We start from the raw sequence: 13,746 nt of genomic DNA on the forward strand, positions 1-13,746 counted from the left end.
CTAAGGTTTCCTCGAAGAATCACAGGTGATGGTACCATCTGAGCACTGGGCATGGTGCCTGGCACGTAAAAAGGGACCTGGGAAACATTAGCAAGCATGAACACCATAGTACAAGGGACACTGGTAGAGAAAAAAAAAAAAAAATCGGAGAGCTCAGGTTTCATTTCTACGGTCTCATGAGCTCATTCAACTGCAGCATCAATGACTCCAACACAGTCAGGAACTGGCATAGTTGCAAAGGGTCAGCCCTTGGTTGTAGAAATGGCCACCACAGTGAGCTGGTTTGAAACCCCAGGCGCATACCTGCCACTGAGGACACAACCCAGAAGGCTTTCATCAGCCTCAATGCCCTACTTAGGTCAACTCTGTCTGGCAATCACCCACTCTTGCTGTGCTTCAAAAGGCAGGGGAAGGGCACCGTGGTCCTAGCTTCACACCTGTGTTGCCAACGGGAAATGCACGTCTTTTCTGCACTTAACCAGTTTTCTGTCTGAGCTCCCCAATGCCTCCTGCTTGCACATCAACTTTTTTGTTTCTCGTTAGACAGAAAATAGGTCCTTGTCTCCTCTCGGCTGTTCTCATGCTTGGCCAACTCATCCATCCTAATACTAATTTAATTTCACTTCCAACCATAAGAATATTCTCCTTCATATTCCCTTTTGTGGACTGGCAGGAAGAGTCTATGAACGCTCGTGTGCAGAGCCCACTGATGCTGAAACTTCTGGCTACTAAAAATCAAGCTTGGGATATATCCAAACTGGTAAAATGTAGGATAGAAATCACACATTTTATACATCCAGTATTATTCAAAACATTTTCTGTTCAAACCGGAGTTTTTGAAAATATAGACAGTTGTCATTTTCTAATGGGAAAATGCCTCTTGAATGTAAGGGTCTCAAAGTTCTCGTTACTGTATTACACAGGCCCCTAACGTAGCTTGTAGAGTCAGCGTGCGTGTTTTGGCTGGCCTGGATTCCACAGATGCTCGGTCACACAGCCGTTGTTCACAGGGATCTGTTCTTGGGTGGGCAGAGGACTGAGGTGGGCCTGTCAGAAACAGTCCTGAGGTTTTTGCTACAACCGCTCAGGGCAGGAACTTGTTCACATCAGGGCTGCTGAGCGATATATAGTGCCCAGCCTGGGGGCAGCTGTGTGTGCTCTCTTGTCTTCCTTAGGGAGGGTCTACAACTAAAACCACGTAACGGTACGGAGCAGAGCCGAGAGAGGAGCATGCAGACCTTTTCTTACTTCCATGTGCTTAGTTAAATCCGTGTCAGGCAGCTTCCCATTTACCAGTGAGCTCCAGACCAATGTCTGTTTGCAAACCACCTTGTTCTAGAGAAGGCACAATAGGGAGGGGAGTCTGGTGTTCCCAGGCTCACCGCCAAACACCAGGAAATTAATTCATGATCTTGCTGGTCTGTTGTATTCATAGTGCTACAGCTGCCATCAGACACCTGGGGAAGCTGGGGATAAACCCTTCCTTATCCCCTGGTTCTATTGAATGGAGAATGGGCCCAGGAACCCACAGCCCTTCTGCCAGCAGATTCTGTCGATCCCACTTTCAAAAGAGGTCTAAATCCAACTGATTCCTACTACCTACACTGCTACCCCCTCATCACCTCCTTCTGGACTTGTTTCATCTCCCATCTCCCTGGTCGCCCTGCTGCTGCCCCTGATCCTCTTCAGGCTTTTTGCAACACAGCAGCTAGGTAATCCAGAAGTCAGATCACAACACACTTTTATTGCAAACCCTACTTATCTCAGGGTGAAAGGCAGTGTATTCACAATGGCCCACGAGGCTGTACAAGACTTCTACCCCATCTCTTCCTGACCCTCTCTCCCACCAGCCACACTGATCTTTTTTCTCTTCCTGAAATGCGCCAGGCACGCTTCTGCCTCAGGGCCTTTGCACATGCGGTTTCTTTTGCTTGTTACCTGCCCCCAGTGGAGCCCATCTGACTCCTTCTCACTTTAGGTCTTTGCTCAAATATTACTTGCCATTTAGGGCTTCCTTAACTACTTGGAATACTCAACCCAAATCCCAGAAGGCCCCTCCCCTTTCCAGATTTAGTTTTCTCCATTACACACTTACTATCACTTTAAGTATCACATATCTTACGTGCTTTGCTTATTGCCTGTCTCCAGTAAGCTCCAGGAGGTAAGACTGTCTGGCACATAACAGGAGCTCAAAATTAACAGAGTGAATGGCAAGAGGGAAAGAAAGGATGGAAACCGGACACCTGTTCATCACAGAGGAAGCTCATTCAAGGGCAGAAGTTTCCTACAGCAGTCGGAGAGGGGAGGCCCAACCAGGTGGGCCAGCCTGCCTCACTCAGTTAAGCTGCTGCAGAGAATGTAGCTGGAGAACACAGAACTTTTAAAGAGAAGCTGCAAGCAGCCTTCTCAGGGGAACAGTGAGAACCAGTTCAAGGACAATGATAATTCAGGGAGGACTTAAAAATCAGCTGTTTTTATACTGTGGGTAATAAATGCCACATAATGTGTTCAATGTTTCCCTATCATCTGATTTCCAGCAAAAGGCTTTCACAAACATCTTAAAGTCAAGAAGGGTCATTATGCAGATAAAACAAAGTGAAACATGGCCCTGGAGAACCTGGAAATGCTAGGAAACGTACTCATTTTGCAGGTTCAGGAGCTAAAGCTTAAGGTAGAAATGGGGTTTGAATCCAACAAGTATCAAGGCTGGGGTCTGAATGGGGAGGTCCCCGATTCCCAAGCAAAATCTCCTTTGGCTTTCAGTCATAGCAGCTCCTCCTAAGGGCCTTGATCGCAATCATAGCTCGAGCCCACCAGCAGCTTCCATATAAAGCAGACCCCCCAGGTGGGGACCCTAGACACACTCCAGCTGCCTTGCCTTATTGAATGAGAGGCCCCGGGCTTCCCCGGCCCACAGCCGGCCCCACCCAGGGCAGCGTGCTTATAGCAGAACCTAGCCCCCCGCACATCCCCTCTGTAGGTACAGCCTGGCTTACTCACCTCCAGTAAACTAGCACAGCGATGAGAAGGATGAGGCACACGAAGGTCAAGGCTGATACCACAATCAGAGGGATGATCCACTCCATCCTCCCTGGAGAAGGACGGCTTATCATTCCAGAGGTGTTCTTTTCTGCTGCAAAGAGAAACCATGACAGTCAGAGGACAGGGGCGAGGGGAGAGGGGGAACGGGGAGCCAGAGTAAGACACAGAGCTCTGTTCCACTTTGGGGTGGCTTCCAGGGGACAAGAGGGGCAATCTGCAGCAGGCACCGTTTCCTACCGAGTTCCAGACCAAGCCGGGCTTTTTCTCTAATGGCCAGTGGGAAGGATTCGCAGATGGAGGCCAAGACGTTCTTGCAGAGAGTTGCACAGGAGAGATACATCCAGCTCCACTCCAAGAACATTACGACCCAGAGCGGCTTCTGGATACACTGAAGAAATGTGCTCTGTCCTGAACGCAGCATCACACTTGCCTCAGGAAAGGGACTGGAGTGGTAGTGGGAGGTGGCTGGGAGCCTCTCAGGTTCCCCAGCACCAAGGCCGGAGGAAAGGCAGGACGGGTTTTGCTGTAACCACAATGGTTCTATTCTTTGCCTGCTTTGCACCCCTTGCCCCTTCCTCTAGTACCTAACCCCCACTTCTGTTTGGGGAAAGCACCTCTCCCTAAAAGATAAAGTTGTAGTGGGACAATCCTCCAAGCATGGGGCTCCCAGGCTCCCGGGCAAGGGCAGGGGCGGGGGGCGGGCACGGGACTCCAGGTAGGGCTGCCGTTCTCCCCCCTGGGGTCCCAGCCAGCCACTTATAGACTCAATTACAGCACAGTCCACCGGGGGCACCGAAGACGCTTCTGCCCAGCAGTCCCCACCCTCAGACCCCTGGAGAGCCTGGGTCTCCAAAGCTGGGTCTCTAGCTTTCCCTCCCCTCCCGTTACTCCCCACCCCCATGCGTGTAAGAGTTCATAGACAACTGGAGACAGGAAGCCCCACTCTGCTCCTGTCTAGAGGTTCACAGGCTGAAATGACCCGGGATTCTCTCTTGTCCGCAGATGACTCTTACCCAAGCAGCTCTTCCCTCTGGTTCTCACAGGCCCCGAGGATCTTCCCAAGTCCCCAGGAGCCTCCGGAAGGAACCTACTCTCCTTTAATACTGCCGGGAAGCTGCCTGGAAAGCTCCAGGTGGCGCAAATGAGGCTCCGATGGCTGCCGTGCGGGGCTGGGAAGGGCAGGGAGACTCACTGCTAATCATGGGAGGCAGGTGGTGAAAAAGCAAAGGTTTAGCGTGAGCAGGGGAAGAAGCCCCGGGGAAAAATCTACAGCTGGCTGCAGGCTGACTTGTGCTCAGCCAGGATCCTCCCGCTCTGCAAAAATGAGGCCAGCGTTCAGCCAGCCCAGAGTGTCCCTCTGCAGGGTGGCTGCGGTGCGGGGCTGATCAGTCTGGGTTTCCAAGTCAGAGAAGGTGGGCTGCCCAGGAAAGAAATAATTGGCCCCGAAAGCAGATTTATAAAGAGGCAAGGCTCCTGAGTAATGAAGAAGCGTGTTACAGAGCTTTTCATGGGCTTCTTCTAGCTTCCTTTGATCACCTCCTTTGTTTCACGCACAGCCCTGTGCATCACACGGGGCCAGACGGAGGCCGGTTCACAGGGAAGGAGACAGAAGCAGGCATGCTCTGATGACGCACCGTAACACGGCACTTCACAGTTTATAAAGTACCCTCCTAACTGTGCCAGCCCATCGCTCTTGACCCTTTGCTCCATGATTTCTCATTAGGTAGCTATCTGCGGAGTCTCCAATGTGTGCCCAACACGGTGCTAGGGGATGGGGTTGCCGCGGGATGTCAGGCAGGAACAGCCCTGTGCTGCAGGGTGGGAGTCACCGAAAGGGGGAGAGGCAGACGCAAGAACAAGGAATTAGGATAAGATGAATGGGACACCGGGGAGAGCCCAAGGGCTATGCACAGTGAGAAGAGCTATCCTAGCCTAAGGGTCCTAAAGGTTCTGGAGGGGGCTTGTGACATGGATACCTGGAGGGTGAAGGGGAGTTCGCCAGGCTGAGTGCAGGGGAAGAAGTGTGTTCTGGACAGAGAGCATGAGAATGAAGGGAATCCAGATGGAGCAGCAGAGGCCACATCCGCCAGGGCCCTATAAGCTGAATTCAGGAGATGTTCTAGTTCCATCCAAGAGCATTGGAAGCTACTGCAGGGTTGTAAGCTGAGGCTTACAAGATCAGGTGTGCAATCTCTCCCTTGGCCTAATGTTTGAATAGCAAAGCTCTGGTGATCGGCCAGAAGAACCAGTTAGGAACGAGAATAATTGTGCTGGGCTCCAGCAGGGGCAGCCCAGCCAGACAACTATCTGGCTGATGGTCAGAAGCATCTTAAAGACGGGAAGGTCCTGTTAAAGGAAACTATGGCAGGAGGATTGACATTACAGGTCACATGTCCAGTGAATTCAGTATCCACCCTGGGAGGCTTTGGCATACTGGGGAAACTCCCGATGTCTTTTTTCTCTCCCAGTCCCTTGACAGAAAAGGATTCTTGCCTGGGCTACCAACACGTAGACAGGAAGGGAGGGAGGCTGCGTGCAACCTCCAGGTCTTATTCCCTCTCAAGCCCTGAAAAGGACCCTTGGCCGGAAGAGGCCCTCACACCCATCTCTCTAAACAGTCATTGGAAACACCAGGTCCAGGCTCTCTCTGCCATCCTTAACCCCGTAAACAGTGTCCACTCCAGGATTTCTGGGCCTTATGAGTCATGCTCTAGCTGTGAGCGTCAAGGGCATATTCCATGGTCCCAGAAATCCCATGTGCCAGCTGTTACGTCTGTCCCCCTCTCGTCCTCCACAAGCGAGGGTGCAAGTTCTCATCAGCTTCTCAGGGGAGCCTTAGGCCTCAGAAAAGACTTGCCAGAGGAGAGCACGGTCTGCTGAGCAGGGGGTCTGAAAAGCACAGCTAGCCTCCTCCAGCTGCATGACTGAGTCACTGCTCTAACATTGCACAGAGCTTGTGTGCGAATTTTGTTTTGAAGAAGGTGCAGAAGTGACCCTCGATCAGCAGCACCTGGCAGCGTGGCAGACCTAAGAAAATTCTCTTCTGCCAGCAGCTCCATGTGTCCAGGGCTTTGCCCTAGAGGCCACGCAAAAATACGAGCACTATTGGATGTCCACGTGGGGCCTGCCAAAGGTGATTTCATCGTCATATTCACTGTTCTGCTTTGCCTTCATGGTACCAGGAGCCTGAGGTTTTCATCACATCTGTACAGAACCACGTGAACTCTGCTCCTGTCCCTCTGCTGAGGAATTCCTCGCTGTCCTCAGGGACAGCAAGGCCTGCCCCCGATCCCCCACTCCCTGCCTCTCATTATCTCCTTGCTGCTCCTTGCCCACCCCCTATTGTGTTCCAAGAACACCCATGCAACCAGTGACCTTGCTGGGCCACGGGGGTGGGGGGAGAGGTTCCCCCCTCTCTGCCTTCGTTCCTGTCATCCCACTTCCAGGAATGCCTTTTCCACCTTGCCCCCAGAAGGCCCCATCGATCCCCCAATCCTGGTTCAGGTGCTACTTCCTCCATGAGGCCTCCCCAAGCCTTCAGGCTGTGTTATCTCTGTAGGGCTGAGTAGAGTTCAGATCACAGGTTCAAATCCAGGCTCTGCCATTCTATGTGACTTTCAACTAATAATCTGTATCAGTTTGGGCCTGGAGTTCTTCCTCTATTAAAAACCCGCTCCACAGGAGGGGTGGCAAAATTCAAGGGGAAGATGTGCCTGGCGTGGAGCAGTGCTGTGCACCTACTCTCGTCCTTGTCAACCCCCTCACCACGTACTTCCCTTACCGTACACGTCATATGCAATTATAACTGCTCTCCTATTCATTACCAGGGTTCCCCCAAGGGAGGGCTGACTCCCAACTGTACACGGAAGAACAGTAGTGAAGCCCTGTCTCCTATGAGCTCTGCAGCTTTGGGCAAGTTCCTTAACCTCTCTGTGCATTTGTTTCCTCCTCTGTAAACGAAGACGATCGTATTGCCCACCACCCTGTGGGGTGTGCAGCTTCAATGAACAAGTACATAGAAACCACGTAGAATGCTGCTTGGTAGCCGTTCGGCAGCTGGTTCAAGTTCTCAAAGGGGATGATCACCACCACCAGCCCCACATTCTCCCTCCTCAACACCCCAGCAGCACAAGGCAGATGTTGAGGGCGACTGCCCTGTGGTATCTGAGAGCGCAAGTGGCGATCACACAGGAGCTCCAATGAGCTGGGCATCAGCATTCTGCAGGTGGAGGCCGAAGAACCTCCCCGTTGGCCCTGAGACCAGCCCGCACCACACGTCTTGCTGTCCTTCAGCAGGAACACCTGTTTCCACTGCGGGCTGACAGGCCCTCAGAGGAGCAGGTGTAATAAAACGGTGAACCGCCAGAAACTACTAGGCACATGGGACACGCTGCCTGGGCTGGGTATGTACTCTTCTGCTCCTAGACTTGTCCTCCAACGGTCCTCCCCATGCTAAGGCCCCCAGACACTGGAACAAACTATACACTATTCCATACAACCAACATCGTGCACTTTAAAGTCAGGCAGACCCGATGACAAATTCTGGCTCAGGCCCTTCTAGCTGTGTGACTTTGGGTAAGTGACTGCCCATCTCTGAGCCCCTGGTCCCTCCTCTTTCAAAGGGAGACATGACGACGCTCACCTCTCAGAGGACTTAAAAGAAGTAAACAAGATCATCCAATGTGAAGAAGATTGTGCAAATGATGGCCATGTAATTTACAGAGCCAGGTGCAAAATGAAATCGGGGGCCTGTTCGTAAGTTATTAAAGAGTTTCAAGATGGGGAGTTTCAAGCCGAGCATGGGGAGGCCAGCACAGGGCCTTCTGAGCACAGAGCCTATGCTCCCGAAGCTGGCTTGATCAGGCAGGCATGGAGCACAGGGCCTGATACCGAGGAGGCACCCAGAGAGTTCATTCTTCTCTTCTTTCCCATGGAATCAGGCAACAGGGCCACCAATGGGGTAAAATGAGACACTCCCAATTGTTGGGAGCAGCTCACTTTCATTCAGAGCCTCATTTGTAACCCAGCTGCCTCCTGAAAGAACTTGGCTGCCCAGTTCCTGGAGGGTGTGCTCCCCTCCCCAATGCCCAAATCCCAACACCAGGCTAAGTGCAGGACCTCTGAGTTAACAGAGCTTTTCCTCCCCTCATCTCCATTTCTGATTTATCCAGATGGTCTCCTTTTCCCAGCAGAACTGTCCTTCGATTCCTGCCCGCCGTGGGTTGTGTGAACTGGCAGCCCACACGTGCGCCTGGCTTGGCACCCCTCCCCCACTAATTATTATTAGATTGTGAGGTAGCTGCCAACATTAACGGGCAATAGAGTTCACATAAACCCACAATGGAATCGCCTACCAGCAGTGTTTGAGGTTGGCAACATGGGCCTGAATTCCATCAGGAATGGCAAACATCAGCTGGAACCTGGGAGCACACTCTTTTCAGACAGGGCGTGTCTCCCTAGTTTGCCACATTCCTCGCTGCTCCCTAATGTCACACACCAGACCTGCGTCCTCACCCCTGGCCCTGACGGCAGCTCACTCTAGGCCCTCTAATTACAGTCTGCTGGGTGCGCTCTGACCCAAGTGATTCTGAAATCACTAACCTGGCCCAAGAGAAGACACTGCTTCTGGACAAGGCACCTTTCCTAATTGAATAATTAACTTCACCAAAGAGATTTAATTTTTCAATCAATTAGAAATTAACCAGGCTCTTGCTCCAACCATACGATGGGGGCCATTCCCCTCAATGAACTTGGTGGGACCTTTCTCATACTCTTTCCAGAGCTGCACCTTGCTGGTCCGAGTGCACCAGGATGAAACAGGATGGGGGTAATAACTTCCACCCACCTCTCCCTCCACCCCCGTAGCTGCGATAAAGGGATGTGGGGAAGGTAAGAAGAGGGAGGCCAGCCGGAGCTGGGACTCAGAAAAATGAGTCTCCTTCTATGAAAAGTCTTCCAGATAAAACTTGGAGCAAGATGCTACCTAACCTGCTCTGAGCATTCACAGGAGGGAGGCAAGGATGAATGACCCTCCCCACATCCCCTCCGTCTCCCAGCTTTTATTTCAGCATCCAACAGAATCTGAGTAAAGTGCCTCCATTCTGCTTTAAAAAAAAAAATTAAAAAAAAAAAAAAAAGAAAAGAAAAACAGTTTTCAGTGGCATATGTCATCACTGAATTAATGCTGTTTGCCTTTTACTGGCTTGGCTCTCATCCCAGTAGAAGCAAATAAAAACGGAGTACATTGTACTATAAATGCTACAGGCAGCGATGCATCAGATGGACGCATGTGGAACGCGCCTACCCCACGGTCAGGGCTCAGCTTCGGCGGCGGGACAACCACCCCTACGCCGTCAAGGCTAAAATGAGCTTGGATCCGAGAGACCACTCTCAGGAGTAGGCGAAAGCGGGATTCTTTCCCTTTTCAGCAAAGAGCAAGAGAAGGACACACTCCACACTCATAATACAGCCTGGTTTAATGGTGGGCAACTTGACTACATTTGTTCTGAGTAACACCGCTCATTAAAAACCACCCACATCCGCGAATTAAGGCGGCTGCTTTAAAACACACACACACACACCAAAAAACTGTGGTTAAAAAAACACACAAAACTTACCATCTTAACCATTTCTAAGAGTGCGTTTCAGCCGTGTCCAGTGTATTCACACTGTTGGGCAACCCATCTCTAGAATCTGTCTTTCCCCAGTGAAACGGAAACTCTGTACCCGTTAAACCCTCCCCCTCTCCCCCCAGCCTCTGCCAGCTACCTTCTCCCTCTGCCCCTATGACTCTGACGACCCTAGGCACCTCATGCTCGTGGAGTCACAGATTCGTCTTTGTGCGACTGGCTTATTTCACCTGGCATCGTGTCCTCAAGGTTCACCCGTGCTGCAGCACGTTCCAGAACATTCTTCCTTTCTGAGGCTGAATACCATTCCATTGTATGTGGAGACCACATTTAATTCATCCATGCATCTGTTTGGGTAACAACCCAAATGTGCCTCCCTCGGCGACTGTAAACAATACCACTGTGAACATGGATACACAGGGATCTCGTCAAGACCCTGCTTTCAGTTCCTTTGGGGAGCTACCCAGCAGTGGGATGGCTGGTTCATATGGCAGTTCTATTTTTAATTTTTTAAGGAACCACCATATTGTTCTCTACAGCGGCTGGACCGTTTTGCATTCCCACCAACAGCGCACAAGCGTTCCAAATTCCCTCCATGTTCGCCAACGTTTGTTATTTTCTGTTTGGTTTTGTTGTTTGCACGGTAGCCCCCCAAGCAGGTGTGAAGTGAGAAGGTGGCTGGTTTTTTCCAGGGCCACAAAACGCGTCTTTCTTTTTCTGGAGCCCTGGCATCGTCTAAACCACGGCAGCAGAGACATGACTGTCAGTTACAAATACACGTATCCTCCTGCAAGGGGCCAGGGCTCTGGACTCCCATTACTGTGCCGGAGCTGGATTAGAGCGTCGTGTGTTCCCATCTGTATTACCACCCGAGGGGTGCCTGCGGGGCTCAGTGGTTTAAGCCTTTGCCTTCGGCTTGGGTCATGATCTCAGGGTCCTGGGATTGAGCCCCCGCATCAGGCTCTCTGCTCAGCAGGGAGCCTGCTTCCTCCTCTCTCTGCCTGCCTCTCTGCCTACTTGTGATCTCTCTCTCTCCATCAAATAAATAAATAAAATATTTAATAAATATATATATATGGTTATATAAACACACACACACACACACACACACACACACACACACACACACACACTACCACCTGGAGTCCCTGTGAATAAGCACTCCTTGCCCCTTCATGGAGAGCTCCCTTCATCACACGCAATCAAACGAGAGTCTGTCATGTCTCCTTCAGTCAGGCACTGGAAAACTAGAGGTGTTTGATAATCCCAATTTCACTCTAAGTCCTATAAGTACTCTGGTCCTGACCTACCAAACTGCCACCACAGACCCTTGGTGGCAACATCATGTGGCCCGGACATCAGTTGGGATAAAGCTGATCCACGATCTTGCATCAAATACATATGACAACCTGGATTCCTGACCCCGGCATTCATGGAATGTCCTGCTTGTTCTCAGTGGGGCCTGGTTCCCCACCACCAAGAGATATAGACTCTGTCCTAGTCCAAAGATAAGTTCGTGCAAGACAGAAACTTCCAAGGGGCCAGATGCTTTCCAGGAGGACACTAAACCATGACGGCACTGAGCAACTCCTTCAGGCTGCTCCCAGCTGCTGCATGCTGGCCCTCCTGGGAAGATGACAGCCGAAAACAGGGACAGGCAGGATAATCTAAAAAAACATCTCCAAAAAGAGGACCTGACCCATGAAACTAGCCCTGGCTGCCAAGTGCTTTGGAGAGTCCCTACAACAGCCTGCCATAATTTATTTTAAATAAAGTCTCCTACAGTTCCTTCCACATCCACACAGTCAGGCTGAGCACCACATCCATGATTCCTGCCCTGTCTGCACGAACCTGTCCTAGCCCCTACTTCTGTCCTTAACTATTTCTTTCCTCAAGTGAACTTTGAAAAGGACACTGCATATTAACATGAAAAATCAGAGTTTCTTGAGCACAGCAGCGTTGGCGCTTGGGACCAGGGAGGTCTTCGTTGTGGGAGGCTGGTCTGTGCAGGGTTAGGGTTCTCAACAGCATCTCTGGTTTCTCCCCAACTAGACACCAGGGGCAGCCCCCTCCCCAGGAACGACAACCAGACATGTTTCTAGATGTTGCCAAACGCCTTTGGGGAGTGTGGGGACAGAATCTTCTCTGGCCGAGAACCTCTGCCATAAATGGAAAACTGCTATTTTTTCCTAAAGCACACATTCAAATAGTCACTTAATAATTAACATGCCATCCGAAATCGTCTCGTGTTGCCCACTCAGGGAAGGAGCCCAAAGCCAGAGGGAAAGCAGCGCTGTGTGACGGGGACTTTCCTGGCCTGCGCTGGAGCTCTGTGTTGCCCGGACATGTTCCTTAGCCTTCTGTGCCTTAGTTCCCTCACTGGCCAAAGGCAACAAGGACAGCACAGCCCCACAGGGGTGCCACAGGACCACAAACACAGTCGGGCTTTTAGCACAGGCAACAGCAGCAAAGAACAAATGTCACCCAGTACTGTTACTATTTCTAGAATCAAAGGTTTTCAAGGTGGGTTCCTCAGAGCTCGAGGGTTCCAAAGGGGTACCTCAGGGTTTGCCCAAAGGAGTGGGGTGGCTGGAGCTTGGCACCCTCCCCTATGGTTCAAAGTAGAACAGCAGGGGGTCATGAGTGGCTCGGCCGGTCGGTTAAACAACCGACTCCTGGTATCAGCTCGGGTCATGGGATCGAGCCCTGCGTCTGGCTCTGTGCTGAGCTCAGAGTCTGCTTGTGACTCCCTCTCTCTCTCCTCCTGTCCCTCCCCCTTGCTCTCTCTCATTCTCTCTCTCTCCCTCTAAAATAAATAAATCTTAAAAAAAAAGAAAAGAACTGACTCTGACCATTCTCGCTCATGGTTCAGACAAAAGGAGGCCAGGAGACTGGTAGGCTGACCCTGGAACCGTACCATCCTTTAAGCACCTGGCTCAGGACTGACCCAGAGAGGGGCAGCTGCAAGCTTTCAGGGAATGAGCATTTCTTTACTGGGGTTCTGAGCAGGATTCAGTCTGAGAAAGGACTTTCCCTGATTTGAGGAAACGAAGATGGAAAGCCCTAGCACTAAATGATTGTTTTATAGCCCACACCCACCCTGAAATGCTTCTGCCAGGGCCTGCGGTCCTGCACCCCACCCCAAGAACATCTTATGGTATCATTTGGCTATTGGGGGTGCCTGCACGACGTTCTGCCTGTGGCTCCCAAGAGAGGGGCTGTGGCGGATTTCCACGCGGCACACGTCCCATCGAGGGCTTCCTGCTAGCAGAGGCCAGCACACAGACACAGCAGCTGCGCGGAAACCTCTAATCTTTCCCTGCCCTGTCTGCAGGGCAGCTGGAACTGGAGCTATCAGCTCTATAGCCGAGGCCAACGACCAGCGGTTCCCACCTCCCCAGTCCAGGGATATGTTTAGTTGGCGTATGTGAAAATGAAAAACGAAAGGGAGGAAAAGGGAAAATGTCTTAAAAATTGGAACTCATTTAAAAATTGAGAGATGCTGCACAAAGATTTGGATTTCTGGCTTGCGAGGGATCTTCAGCGGCTGTAATCAGGGGAACTGAATGAGGCTGTCCTCTTTAGAAAACACACGTGCACTCTGGTGGTCCTCCCCCCTCCCTAATGTCTGCTTCTCTCACTGACCCCACCTGTCTGCCTTCTGTCATTGTCTGAGTTTGCTGCTCCTCCCACAGAAGGACTCCTCTTCTCCTTCCTTGTGAATTAATACCAAAGTCACTACTCACAGAACTTACAAAAATGTTATCAGACATCTTGGGAATTTAAAACAAGGCTTCTGGAGACACTGGTCAAAATATAACAGTTTGTAACTTTAAAGAATTAATGCTTGTTTCAAAGAGGCTAAATGTGGGTTACTCTGTCGGTTAAGCGTCCGATTGCTTGATTTTGGCTCAGGTCATGGTCTTGGGAGTCTTGGGATCAAGCCCTGTGTCGGGCTCTACGCTCAGCAGGGAGTTGGTTTGAGATTCTCTCTTTCCCTCTGCCCCTCCACACCCTCCATTGCCCTCTCTTTCTCTCTCTCAAAAAAAAAAAAAAAAAAAAAGAAGAAGAAGAA

The 13,746-nt window shown here is 51.1% G+C and overlaps 1 protein-coding gene across 2 annotated transcripts in view; it reads right to left on the bottom strand.

Annotated features, from left to right (window-relative positions):
* Positions 1-13,746, bottom strand: part of PTPRG (protein tyrosine phosphatase receptor type G) — a gene marked incomplete at its 5' end in the record, with an annotated part of 697,399 nt that overhangs the window by 80,572 nt on the left and 603,081 nt on the right. For both annotated transcript variants that reach the window (XM_080822349.1, XM_080822350.1), the window contains one exon: positions 3,001-3,133. In XM_080822349.1, the coding sequence (XP_080678475.1) occupies positions 3,001-3,133 (133 nt within the window). The remainder of the gene's footprint in view (positions 1-3,000; positions 3,134-13,746) is intronic.

This window comes from Martes martes (genome assembly GCF_963455335.1).
Source record: "Martes martes genome assembly, chromosome: 1".
Classification (NCBI taxonomy): domain Eukaryota; kingdom Metazoa; phylum Chordata; class Mammalia; order Carnivora; family Mustelidae; genus Martes; species Martes martes.